General features: G+C 49.0%; 1 protein-coding gene across 5 annotated transcripts in view; it reads left to right on the top strand.

The window, feature by feature from the left end:
* The first annotated feature begins 2,091 nt into the window (after positions 1-2,091).
* IGF2BP1 (insulin like growth factor 2 mRNA binding protein 1) overlaps positions 2,092-13,978 on the top strand; it is a 30,655-nt gene continuing 18,768 nt past the window's right edge. For all 5 annotated transcript variants that reach the window (XM_074891792.1, XM_074891790.1, XM_074891789.1 and 2 more), the window contains exons 1-2: positions 2,092-2,975; positions 4,072-4,132. In XM_074891792.1, the coding sequence (XP_074747893.1) occupies positions 2,801-2,975; positions 4,072-4,132 (236 nt within the window). In that variant the 5' untranslated portion in view covers positions 2,092-2,800. The remainder of the gene's footprint in view (positions 2,976-4,071; positions 4,133-13,978) is intronic.

Below are 13,978 nucleotides of genomic sequence, written 5' to 3'. Positions count from 1 at the left end.
CTCCTGCACAGGGGGGAGTGCTGCTCTATCACCCCCCAGCAGATCAATGATTTAGTCTCTGCTGTTTGCATTCTCTAAATACCTTGCATCTGGAATGCTCCAGCAAGGGGAAGGAGGTTGACTGATAGCCTTTCTTGTTTCAGATCTAAATTGAAGACTTCCCTCTTTGTTTGGATTTTTTTCCTTTTTTTTTTTTCTTTTTTTTTTTTTTTTTTTAGGTTGGTTTCCTTCATTTCATTATTGCAAAGGATTATGTTACATGGGGAAGGTACTGGGTAAACCAATAAAAGCAACAACAAAAGTATTCTGGGCAAGATTAGAAATAGATCCGAAGCAGATAGTGGATCATTGCTTTTAGCTGTGTTTGTGGGGGACACTATCAGTGGAGGAAGGTGCACGCTCAAGTTTTCAGCCAGGGAAGGTTTGAAGTGCACTTTCTGAGCTGCAGGAAATTTATTTCCCAATTTCATTGCTCTCTTCTTTTCACCTGTGAATTTTGAGCTTGGATTACACCCTGGAAACCTCAGAAACACGCACATGGACGCAGCAGTGCTCCTACAAAGACTCCTCTGGCTAATTTGGTTTGGTACTTTCAGGAGAGCCAAGTAATGCAGCTGGAAGGATGGGAACCAAACTTTCCCTGGTGAGCAGCATCTACATGTTTTTAAGGCAAAGATCCCGGGATAACAGAATGGATCGGATGCAGGAGGGAAAGCTAAAGGCTTTTTGCTTTAAATGACTATTTCCCAGGATTTTTATCATTCATTTTAATGAGTTTCCTAGGAGGCTGTAGCACAGAGCACATACAAATGTCCTCGGGCATGTGCATCTATTTCTTCAGGTTTATACAACTTCTGATTCCTGAGTGATATCAAATTTATTTATTAACAAATTCTCCGCGTGGCTCTTCCTCAGCCGGGAGAAAAATAATAATAACAAAAAAAATAGCTAATAATAATAATAATAATAAAAAAGCAATGCAACACAGCACATCACATCTGTGTAGCAGCAAGAGAACAACCAAATCTGCCAGGCGAGCTGGGGGTCCCGGCCGCCCCCCAGCCCAGGGGCCCAGCCCCGCAGCGCGGTCCCCCCGAAAGGCAGCGGGGAAGAGGGAGGGGGAGGGTGAAGCGCGGAGCCGGCTGCGCGCCCGCGCAGGGAGCGCGGAGCTGCCCGGGAGAGCCGCGCCCGGAAAGCCCTCCGCCGAGCCTTTCCCTCGATGGGCAAAAATTCCTCTGCTGGGGAATTTTTTTAAATTTTTTTAAATTTTTCCCGGGGAAGGGAGGAGGGGGGGAGGCAGAGCGGAGCCCCCGGCCCGGCGGGCGGGGCAGGCGGGAGCGAGTTTTCCTGGGGAGCGTTACATTTAATTGCAGGCGCGGAGGGGCCGGACCGTGCCTCTACTTGCAGCGCAGCGGGAGGGAGGGGGGGGACGGGGAGACCGCGGCCGCCCCCGCCCCTCCCCGCCCGGCAGCATCCCGGGCCGAGCCCCCGGCGCACCGGGGCTCCCCCGCCCGCCCCGTCGGGGAAGGCAGGAAGGCGGAAGGGGGGGGGATGAATGGGGGCGGGGGGGGGGGGGGGGTTCGCTGCTATTTTCAACCCATCTTGAGCCTAAAAATAAAAGTCTCTAGAAAAGGCAGGCGGGGAGGGGGGGGGGGAAAGCTGCTCCGCACACGCCGCTTTGCCGACGGGGCGCCCCCCTCCCCTTCCCAGCCCAGCCTCAGCCCCGTCGGGGACCGACCCTCCTCCACCGTGGGGCCCTTTTGTGCCGGGAGGAGCCCCCCCCCCCGCCCCCTTCCCCGAAGGCTTCCGCGGGGCTGCACATGAAGGGCTTAAAACAATGCCGGGGACAATACCCCCCCGGGGGGGCTCCCCCAGCCGCCCCGCCGGGCCGGGCCAGCCCCGGGCGGGCGGGCCGTTCCCCCCCACCCCCCCCATCCCCAATCCCCTGGCGCCAGGGGACCTCCCGGCCCCTTTGATGCCGAAGTTTTTTACACCCAGAAAAATCCCATTGAGGCACCGGGGGAAAGGGGTGGGGGAGGGGCGCGGTGGGGGGAGGGGCGGTGGGGGCGGGGGGCTGCAGCAGATGGGAAAGTGCCTCCGACGGGACGGGGTTGGGCGGTGGAGGGGATGGGAAGGGGGGGGGAGGCGGACACCCACACGGGACAGGGAGTGGATGCGCCCCCCGCTCGGAAGAGGGGTGTGCGTGGAGGTAAATAACGTAGTATTTAAATTAAAATAAATAAATAAGTGGCGGCCGCCCCCTCCCCCCCGGCCCCTCCCCCCGGGGGCCGGGCCCTCCCGCATCACCACGTGGCTTCCTCCAGCAAACATTTTCACTCATTTTCCAGGTCGGTTTTATTTAGAGGCGGTGCCCGGCTGCCGAGAGGCGTCCGGTGACACTCCAGTGCCACTCCGCCGACTTGGGGGCCCCCGCAGCCGGCGCCACCGCCCTGCCCGCCGCCGCCACCCGCCGGAGCCGCCCCCTCCCCTAGGACCCCCCCCCCCCCCCTTCCCTTCCTCCAGCAGCCGCCGCCCCCCTCCCCAAAGGAAAAAAAAAAAAAAAACCCACCTAAAAAAAAAAGGGGACAAAAATAGGAAAAAACAACAAAAAAGAGGGGGGTTAAAAAAAAAAAAGAAGCCCCCACCCTAAACCAAGCCCCCGGCCCGGCTGTGGGGCGGCAGAGCGCGGCCGGAGCCCCGACGGCGCGGGCGCACGGTGGAGCCCCCCCGGGAGCCGCGCTCCGAGCCCCGGCGCGCCGCCACCGCCCGCCCGCCGCCGCCCCCCGCCGCCGCCGCCACCATGAACAAGCTCTACATCGGGAACCTAAACGAGAACGTGACTCCGGCCGACTTGGAGAAAGTCTTCAACGACCACAAGATCTCCTTCAGCGGGCAGTTCCTGGTCAAGTCCGGCTATGCCTTTGTGGACTGCCCCGACGAGCAGTGGGCCATGAAAGCCATCGAAACTTTTTCGGGTAAGCGGCGTTATCTCGCCTTCCCTCCCCGCCCGCTTCCCCTTCTTCCCCTCCCCACAGAGCTGCGGACCCCCCCCTGACGCTCAGCCGCTTCCCCCCCTCAAAAAGAAAAAAAAAAAAAAAATGTGGGGCCCCCCTCTCCGTTGCGCCCCGTCGGGGCTTGCATCAGCGGGCGGCGGGGTGGGACCCCTCTTTCCCTCCCCAGCGCTGCCCCCCCCTCCCGCCCCCCCCCCCCAAAAAAAAAAGCAACGTGGGGGGGAAAAGAGCGGGGCCCCGCCACCCCACGCAGCCCCCCGCCCTGCGTGGGCCGCCCCCCCCGTCCCCCCCTTTCCGCGGCGGGGCGGCCGCCCCGGCGGGGCTCGGTGCGGGGGTCCCGTCGCGGCACGGGCGGGTGGGCTGGGACTTTGGCCATTTTGATTTGAAACTGGGTTTCCTGGGGCATGTGATGTGTGGAGTAGCGCGAAGGTCGCCATGCTGCTCGCAGGGAGAGAAAAAGCTCCCCGGGAAGCAGATAATTTTTAAAATATTTGAATTTTTTTTTTTTTTTTTCTCCCCCCCTCGGCCCGGGTTTCCCCCGCCTCCCGCCGGCCTCTTCCTCTCTTCTCCCCCCCTCAAAAAAAAAAAAAAAAAAAAAAATCATCATAATAACCCAGCAGCGAAGAAACCCACTCCATTTTCAAAGAGAAATCCATTTCTGCCATGGAGTTACAATTTTTGAGCCTTTTAATGGGGGGGAAGAAATCTGCCCGAAGGACTTCTTGCAGGGATTAAACAAGGCGGAATTAAATAAAGGCGAAGAATTGGTCTCAAAATATTATTCCTCATTTTCTTTCACTCAAAGCAGGATGAACTAAGGAATTAAATATTCCTAAGGAACATTGTCCAGACAGCTAACTCACCACTCCCTCCCACCGCTTCCCATTTGAAGCCAGTCTTATATTTAATAAAATGCACTTGTAAAGGAATCGGAAAATGTATTTGTGCGTAGTTCGTCGTAATTTGAATTAAATTGCGAGGTTTCACGTGATAGTATGTTATCCAAAGCTTTCTGACCACTCCACCCAGATTTTAAAAAACAGACACATTTTGTTTTTAGGGAAAGTGGAGCTTCATGGAAAACAGCTAGAGATTGAACATTCAGTACCTAAAAAGCAAAGGTAATACAGTGTTTTAATTTCTTTTTTTTTTTTTTTTTTTTAAATTTCTGTTGCGGGAAAAAAAATTAACGTAAGATAAAGGAGGCAAAAAATTATACCCAAATATGTGCATGTAAAATTCGAGATGTTGGTGATTTGGCTTTAGATGTGTCCCTAGCGAGGTGAGAGGCAGTTTTGAGGATCAACGTTTAATTTCTTTTTTTTTTTTTTTTAAAAAAAAGAAAACTTCCTCTGTGAGCAAGTTGGGTTTTTTTTTTTTAAAGAAATGGTTAAACAATTATCCAGCAGCTCGCCCAAGGTGATGGATGGCTGAGGCGTTTTGGGTTGGGATTTTCAAACTTGTGGCACTGGAAGAATTTCCCAGCCTTGCTCGGTTCCTCTGCTACGAAATGGGCGATATCTTTTGTTTTCTGAGAGAACTGTAAAATTTAAAAAAAATAGAAAAACATTTTTTTAAAAAAAAAGTTAAATTTGCTGGGATTTGACGGTGAGGACTTAAAGAAAAGAAAAAAAACCCCATGGGGCTGGTCTCACTGTGCCATGCTGGGGAGGGATTTAAAACCCGGCGAGCGCAGGGTGCTGGCCTAGCTCTTACCCACCAGCAACTTTTATTTTGGGGCAAGAACTGCGTTTCTTGGTGGTTTCCATCTACCTGCCAAACGGCTTCGCCCGCCACCGCCGGCCTTGCCCAGCCCGGCCCTCTCCATCTTCTTGGCCCTTTGTTGTTGCGCGCCGGGCTGGCGTGCAGGACGCTGGAGCAGCCCCGGGCACCACGTTCCCCAGCCCCGTTGGGGGTTATATATGAAATATAAAGAGTATTTTTTTTTTTTTGCAGAAACCTTCCCCCCCCAGCTCAAGGAGAGGCCGCCTGGGCTGAGGGCGAGTTAGTCCCCAACCCCAAATAGTCCACGTTGGATCGTGCAGCCCAAAACCCGCGTCGGCCACGTGACGAGGCGGTTACTTCAACGCCCGGGCGCGGAGGGAGGAGGCGAAGCCAACTCTTCCTCCCCAAACTCTCCCAGTTCCTTCGTCTCTTGACGAAACCCCCCTCGGCTGGGCAGTGGGAGCCCATTTTTGGGGTCACCCCCTTGTCCTGGCCAAACTTTGCAGCCCTGGCTAGAGCAGAACAGGCTTCCCTGGTAGGGGCTGATCCCAAAGGCAAAAAACCAAATCCATTTACTAATTTCTCAGCCAAGATTTTATTATTATTATTTATTTTTTAGCACCTCGTGGCGGGGTGATCGATAGTGCTCGTTCCAGCGGTGGGTGACTTGCGGTGGCTTAATTATCAATGAGCGAAGGGGGGTTGTTGGAGAGGCAATTGCTTTATGAAGGGTAGCATAATAATACTCAAAAAACCCCCCAAAACAACCCACTATTTTTTTTTTTTAGTGCTGCTGGATAATCAATAGGTTGGGGGGAGCAGATCTCGTCCCCCCAAGAGCACACGTGGAGAAATGGGAATATTTCTTTGGTGTCTGTAATTCAAATAAATGCTGGGGGGGGGGAAACTTTACAATAGGTGGAAGGAAGGTTGGTTTGCATTTCTCCTGGATCTCCTTAAAACGTGCAAAACCCCTTTTTGGGGGGCTGGGGGGGGGGGTAAAATGAGCGCCCCCCCCCTTCCCCCTTCCCGGGTGCTGCTTTTAAAGCGACAGGAGCCGCTTTCGCTGTTGAGCGCTGCGGGGGCTGCGCGGGCGCGGAGGGGCCGAGGGGAGGGGGAAGTGGGGAGGGGGGGGGCTGGGGGGGGGGGGGGGGGGCTGTGCAGCGGCCGCGGTTACTTTGTCTCACTTTGGGGAAGTAGTTTGTGTTTCTGGGTCGGAAGAAGGCAACTTTTTGGCAGCTGCTTGTAAACTTGGCAGGTTGTTCACCCCAAACGAGCTTTTGGGGGTAATTTGGTGGATTTTGCTTCCCCCCCACCGCTCCTCCGCCCTGGATAAGGGCTGAGATGATGGCGGGGGGGCTGCCTCAAAGGCGACTTTTTTTTTTTTTTCTTCTTCTTCTTTCCTTTCTGCTTGTTTTTAAGACTGGATTTTCCAGTTTAAAGGCACATAGAACAGGAAATGGTTAATTAAGTGTGAGCAATGAGGACAAAATCAGATGAGTTTGGTGGGATCTAAACCAAACAACCTCCCCCTCCCCCCCCCCCCCAACCTGATATTTTTTTTTTTTTTTCTTTAGAAATGTGGGAAAACAAGTCATGAGCATTGGTGCGCTTCCCAGCTAATTTATAAAATAAAAAAAAGTTGGCTTTTTGGTTGTGTTTTCTTCTCGTTGAAAGTGCAAATAGGAATGCTCAGGAAAACTGATTTAGGTGTTTTTAGAATGAATGTGTCCGGTGAAATTGCGTGTTGTAAATAAATCATTCCTGCTGGTGTATTTCCTTCTTTAAAATCTCTCCTGTCCCTAAACCCATCATAGAAATTAATTTAAAAATACTGAATGTGTTCATATGGCACAAGAAAAAGTGACTGGCGTGTGTAGCTGCTGCACCAAAATACCCAAGAAGGATAAACTGATTTAGAGTTGTTTAATTACAATGATTCTTCAAATAACACTTAAAGTTGCAAATTATGTTAATGATCATGGGGAACCATTTTAACGAAATATTTTAGATGGATTAGACTGTAAAGAAAAGTCAGTGCTGAGCAGTATGTCGTTTCATTAAAAAACCTGAGTTTTAAAGTTAGTTTAGATTTGTTTAAATTATCTCGTTGTTTGGGAGTTATTTTTTCTTTAACTCTGCTGGTAGAAAAATTTGGAGAAACTTAAGAGGATTTAAAAAAAAAAATCTTAAAAATTATTGCATGCTTTATTCTTCAGAAGTTAAAAGAAGAAAAGATTCTTTAAGGAAAAAAAAAATTCAGTTTTTCTACTTAAACTTAAGGATTGGTTGGGGGGGGTTGGAACTGGGAGGCTGAAAAGCCCGAAGTTGATGGGGTCGAAAGAATGAATGAATGAAGAGAGGAGGAGGGGTGAGGGGGGAAAAAAGTGAATCCATCAAGCAGACATTCCAAATATGAGGAATGTGGAAGTGAGTCGACCAGAGAGAATGAAACCAAGTAATTGGGGGGGGAAGAGGGAGTTGGGTTGATAACAGCCCATAGACTTAAAATTAAAAGGGTATTTTTAAACTGAAGTAATTCACAAGAAACTCGTGAGTTTAGAGGGTCCGAGTGCTCCTGAGTGGAGGTGGGAATTATTAAATGTTGTTAATGATGTGAGGATTTAGTGTAGTGCAGAGAAATGGATGGAGGAATCTTAAAACTGCCTTTTTTTTCCTAGTCTTTGTTTCAAATTAATGTTTTCACACCGGAGAAACGTTCACTTTGTGTGTGCATAATCATGCAATTAATTGTTCGTAACGAAATATTTTAAAATTCTTGATAACAGTGAGTGTGATTTCTTTGTTTGTCAGCATTAATCAAAAAATGTGCCTTTCTCCCTCATGGTGGTTGGATTATCTGAAAACTGAACTGAAAAAAGTTTGGTAGTTCTTTTCCATGTAAAATAAGGGCACTGTCTAGATTGCTGAGGTAAAATATGCTTTTAATCCAGACTTAAGATCATTGTCTTCCCCTTCAAACAGGTCTGGTTTGTAAGTTATAGTATCATTAAAAAAATTAGCAACACCCTTGTTTGCAGCAGGGCTTGAAAATTGAAAGGCAGGATGAATGCTCCTTTCTGAGGATGTCGAGTTTAATGGGATTTGGTTTGTTACTACTTTTTTTGATTACCAAAAAGGGTAATAAACTTGAGTTGTCTTTTGCTTTATTTCTGTGAGCCCCCAGCTTTGAGCTCAGAGCTTTCTGATTTTACATCGCTGAGAACTGTAGTCAGTTGGAAATTAATACATTTTGATGATTTCCAGCTAGAAAAACTAGAAATAATTTGTCATTAAATTAGTCATTAATAATTTGTCAGTAAATTTCATCCATGAGGTTTAAAACAGATAATTTAATCAATTTTAACATATCTGGGAGAAAGACTGTATTTATCAATTTACAGCCTGGAGTGAAAGAAATGACTTTATTTCCCCCTTTCCACGTAGGAGCCATAACTGGCAAATATGACCAAGAAATTGCAATTTAACTGTAAAGTTTGTAGCTTTGAGTTTTGAACCCATAGAAGATGGAGCCCATCCCCTGTAGATGCCCTTTGTTAAGAGTCTGATGATTTTTAAATTCAGAAGAGAATAAATTGAATTCCCTAGAGAACTCTGGTGGCAATTGCTAGGACTGAATCCAGTTGAATTTGTTTCTATCTTTGCCTTTTAGGTTAAAAAACCCCCAAGCAAACAGAGATATGGCTAAGGGAAGTTGGGGTTAAAGTACTTGCTTTGAAAATTGAGACCTTACAGAATTTTAAAAGAAAAATAAAAATGGCTATTTCTCCCTCCCCAGCCCAAGCCCCCAGGGATGTTAATGTTTTCCAGAGTTACCCGGAGGGTTTTGGGGAGAGTTCAGGCTGCCCAAGGTTGGCCCAGGGGTTTGCAGCCCCATGTTGGAGCAGGAGGAAACATCTCCAGCCCCTTTTCCCTCCTGGGGTCACCGGCTCCAGCACCTGCCTTTCCGCTGCCTCCCACATTTGCTGGATTTAGGAATGGAAGGTGCCTCTGTCGATGAAGGTGGAATGTTGTTTTTGTTTTGTTTTGTTTTGTTTTTTCTGCTTTTTAAAATGATGCCACTGGTTTTATAGAACAGTTCTGGTGGGGAAAAGTGGGAGCCTGAAGTAAATGCGTAGGGAAGCCCCAGGGGATGCTGGTGTCTCCCCCTTCCCAAATATTAAGGCAGGGAGTAGGAGAAAACTGAAGAATTGAGGAGCCTGAAAGCTGGAGGTAGCAGGTTTCTTTTAAAAAGAAAGCCTTTTAAAGAGGTCACAGAGACTTTTCTGGGGTTTTTTTGTTGTTTTATTTTTTCTTACCGGAGAGGATCTTTTCAAAATTTTTAGGTGAAAACTCTCATTTTCAGTGTGACCAGAGGCATTTGAAAGCTTAAGTGAGGATATGCACTCCTAAATCACCCGCTTCTGAACAGCATTGCTGGCTACCTCTTTGGATTTGTGGGTGAGAGGGGCTCCCAGCTGCCCGATGAACCCCGATAAACCAGGGGATAGTGGGGAGGAACGAGCAGAAGAAATAGTTTGCAAGGTGCTCGTCCTCCTCACTGACTGATGGGTTTGAGCCTTTGGGCACCTTTAAATTCTTATTCTGTCCAGTTTGAAGTGTGGAAATGATCTGGGAAGGTCCTGCACTGAGTGCCTGGGGGGTTACAAATGCTCTTGCCCAGCAAAGTTTAAAAAAATGTAAGAAAACAAGTGGCACGGGAGAAAAATACATTAGTGCCAGAGCTGATGTTCTACGTTGTCCTGCATCTTCTTGGGATGGCTTTTAGCTGCTGCAGGGAGAGGCACGAGGAGTGTTGCAGAGGCACTTGGGGAATAGTCTGCTCACCAGGAAAGTTTTTCTTAGCCTATATTTTATGAAACGAGAAGCCCAGACCCACGGGGGTGTTTGTCCACTCCGGAAATGTGTGTGGTGGTTTATCCCAGCTGCCTTCCCGGGTCATCTGCTCATTACCAGCAAATGTGTGAACCCTGCAGGGAACGGAGCTCAGAAACCTTTGCTGGGGTTTACCTGAAAATCGCGAGTTTATCCTCGAGGTTGTGGAGCCGGGGGGTTTGTAGGGGTCTAGGCTGGAAGGTTTTCCTTGTTTCTGCAAGAAGTGCTGGAGGGGTGTACGTGTGTCTGTCTGTCTGTCCTCATTCTTGCATGTTTTCTGGTGAACTTGTTCTGCCCGGGCAGCACCGAGACCCGTGTCCCTGCAGAGGGGCTGGGCTGGCAGAACGTTGGGGTTGGCCAAGGTGACCTTGGGACGTCCCTCCCCACCCGAGTCCTGCCCTGAACCAAGGACAGATGTCTTGGACCAAAGCAGGCTCGAGGTTTTAACACCACTTGTGTGTTGGTAGTGCCCCTGGGAAGCTGTGGGAAAGTTAAAGTAAGGTGTTGTTTTAAGCTGGTTTTCTTAAAACCAGTGTGCGTTTTCTGCTTCTGATGGAATAACCCACTGAAGGGGAGTGGAAACCAGTTCCCCGTGGGTTTATGTCCAGTGTCCATAGCCTGCTCTTGAAGATGCTGGAGAGGTCTTCACAGTTTTAAGTATATAGATTTAAAAGAAAAAGTCATGCTTTAATTGAAACCCGCTTGGTTGTCTCCTCCAGACAGAGTTAGCAATGGATGGGGCTTTCTGGAAAGGGTCTCGTGAGGGTTGGGCTCCTGCCAGCCCTTCCCGACTCTTGTCCCCTTCCCGACTCTTGTCCCCTTCCCGACTCTTGTCCCCTTCCCTGGGGTTTGGCTTCATTTTAGGAGCATCCGCAGCGAAGCAAGCTGTGTTTTGGTATCACTGTGGCTTTTGGGTGCTGGTGCCTGTTCGAGGGAGGCTTTGGGGTACCTGGGTGATCTGTGTGCGTTGGGAAGTGCTTTTGGGAAACTGTTCATCCTCCCCATGCTGTTGTCTCGGGTTGAGCCCGCTCCTGCTGCCTTTACAGCCTTCCCCAAGGAGCCTAATAAAATCCAAAAAGCGGGGGGACTGTTTATTGAGATTCTGGCTGGAGGTGCGGGGCCAGGGGGCTGGTGGAGCTCGGTGGGGAGGGAGCGAGGAGAGTCGGTGGGGACGGTGTTGGGGATGGGATGGGAGCAGCCAGGAGGGCACTGCCAGGGCAGCGGCACAGGGGCGAGAGCATCCCTACTCCGCTCCCACCTCCTGTTGCGAAGGAGCAGGGGAGCGCAGCCTTCCCGTCAGGGAAAAAAAGAGAAAATAAACAAACATAAAAAATCTGTCCATCCGTCTCGGAGGAGCCCTCGCGATCCGTCAGGAAATGGGTCATTTATTTTATTGTAACTGACACTTGGGAGCCCTGACATGGTCAGAGCTGAAATTTCACACTTTTCTGGCTACTGTAATTGTCTGGTCCATATGGAGCAAACCAGTTTGAGGAAAAAAAACCCCAAACCCTAATCCACAGGGTATACCCAGCAGAACTAGGTCCACACTTTATTTTTAAGAGTAATCCACCAGGTTGAGTTTAAGATGCTATGAACACGGTCCACCTATAATAAAAGCAGCAGCAGCCCCGTGCACCAGGAACCGCTGGGAGCTGGCAGGGCTCCACGCAGCGCACGGCGAGATGCAAATCCCGCACAGTCCGGGCGTATTGCGATGTGTAAACAGCGCTTGAGATTACGGGGAAATTGATTTGCACAAAAAGGAGAAAGTTTTGATTCCGATGAAGGTCCCGCTGCAGTTTCCTTTTTTTACAAGGTTAAAAGCGGAGATCCTGGGGGAGCAGCCTCCTGCACCGGAGTGTAAAAGAGACAGGAGAATTGTGATCTAGAGCCAAATAAAAGGGAAGAGAATAAAAAAAAAAAAAAAAAAAGGCTCTCAGGGCCAGATTTTCACCCACAATTGGAGCCAGATTTTTCCAACTTGCATTTAAGCGTCTAAATAAAAGCTCCGTTTTCAGAAGCGATTAGCGCCTGATGTGCTGAGCACTTTTGAAAAATCTGACTGTCGGGATTCCTTCTTATTTCTTGAGATTTGGATCCGCCAGCTCGCACCCGGGAGGTTTTAGCAGTTATTGGCCCCCCCCCAGGTCCTGCCCCTTCACCCTCATGATGCAACAGAGGCAGCTGCTGCCCCAAAGGAGGGGCTGATGCTGTGGGGTGCAGGCTGGCAGGTCCAGGGGAGTTACTTGTCCCCCCACTTTCTAGCTCTTGGCTGTGTTGAGAGCCGTTGTGCTTAGTGCTCATGGTGAAAGGTTTGTCAAACTATTGGAGAGTTTTGGGAGTGCGCACGGACAAGGGCTCTGGAGCTGTGGGTGAGGTGCAGAATAACGGGCGCAGAGCTGCTGCACGGTGAGGGGGGGACGGGGCGATGCCTGCGATGCTCCATTCTCCCTCCTAGCTCTACGTTTTCTCCGGTGTTGATCACCGAAGCCCTGGCTTTGCTTAAACTCCCGTGTGATTCTGTGGGTTCAGACTTTCTGAGTGTGTTGCGTGCAGAGAACTGCGTGCAATTATTCGATATCTGTATTAAGGTACCACAAGAAATACCAGCATTTACCTGCGAGGTGGTGGGAAATGCTGCATCCTCGACAGCAGCTCTGCTGGGGTGGGGTGAGCTCTGTGGTTCTGCCTTATAACCAGGACTATCAATCTTATCCACATTATTCCTTGGTTATTACTGGTCACGTCCAAGCAGACTTGATCACCCGAGTGGGTAGTCAGGGGTGTGTATACACACACACACACACATATATGTGTGAGTGTATATGTTTTCTTTGCTATGAAGACACTCACATGTGCTTTTGTGATCTCCTGTGGTTCGAGCCTCTGGCGTAAAAGTATTTACAAACAAATTGATCAAATGAGCAAAGACTAAAAGAAAATTGTGATCTCTCTAAGGAAGAAGAGCTTGTGGCTGCTATAGGCTTTTATGGAGTTGTTTGTTGGGGTGTAATTTCATGAGAAGCCAAGAACCTTGTATAAATGTTGTGCTTTTAGGCTCGGATTCACAAGGCTCCTAAGGACGTGCTTTTAAACAGGGAAGCCATCCTTTTGAAGTTAATGGGGCTGCTTGGATGGTAAAATGAGGCATGTGCTGAATTTGAGCCTAAATATACAACTTTATATGAACTTTATATAGTCATTGTTTAGCGTTCAGTTACAGCTGAACTAATAATGCAACAAATTTCTCTGACATCTGTAGCCTCTTCTTGCTCGTGGCAGAGATGCAAAGTGGCTGTGACTTTTATATGTGATATGTATTGGGGGAAGAGAATATTTGTGACTTTTTAAAAACTATGGCTTGAATCAAGAGCTTCCCCCGGTGAGCTTTTATCCACCCCGTGATATTGTTCCTGTGCCTTACTGGCTGCACACCCCTGCATGCCTGGCATGAATATTTGCACAGCACAAATTTTATATTTAGTTTCCCCAAATACTTGTTCATGCAACTTTGAAAGCTACTTTCTGCCGCTGTTTGTGCCAGTAAAACTTGGCGATGTGAATGTTTATGGAAGGCAGACAGGAGAGAGGGCACGAACATGTCTGAAGGGAATTCACTTCGGAAAAAATCCAGATCAGATATTCAGACAGCTTTGTGCTGGATTTCCCTAACGGTGCATTGAATTTATTTGGTGTGCGTTTGTCGGGTTGGCTTTTCATGTTGCCGGTGCCAAAGCGGCGGTGGGCTTTAAGTGGCTTTGCTTTGGCACCGCTATTTACTTTGTGACAAGGTGAACAGCAGTGGAGTAGAAAAGCCCCATCTTTGCTGTTTTCCACCTCCTGCCCTGTCCTACCTGAGCCTCAACCTTTTATTCTCTTATTCATGACCCCCTTCCTAAACAAACCCAACCCCAAACTAGCAAATATAGGGTGTCTTCCCTGGTCTAGAAACTTAACATCTCTGCTGCTGGTCCAGCTCCGGTGGGATGAAGGAAGCAGTTGGGGGCGTTTAACCCTCTCCTAAACCCGAGTAGATACCTGAGGAGGAGCACGGCTGCATCCACGCAGGCTCCGTGGGTGCCACTGGCTTCCTCGGTTGGGCTGTCCGAGGTGGGTTCGCTGACATCTTTCCTCCTGCCTCCAAAGGATGATCTCTGTGAGCTGTGTGTGAGAAACCTTAATTTCTCGTTTTCCAATGAAAATGCTAGATCGTGTTTTCTTAGAAGAGTTTTGCTTTGCCCTTTTCTTCTTTCTGAAGAGGAAATGCAAGAGAAAGACTTCAACCAGATTTGGTGAAGAACTTGGTTCTTCTAGTTAAAATTTGTGCTGGAAATGAAGAAGAA

The sequence above is a fragment of the Strix uralensis genome, chromosome 22 (genome assembly GCF_047716275.1).
Source record: "Strix uralensis isolate ZFMK-TIS-50842 chromosome 22, bStrUra1, whole genome shotgun sequence".
NCBI lineage: Eukaryota > Metazoa > Chordata > Aves > Strigiformes > Strigidae > Strix > Strix uralensis.
The sequence above is the reverse complement of the archived record's forward strand: the minus strand, read 5'-3'. Positions and strand labels throughout refer to the sequence as shown.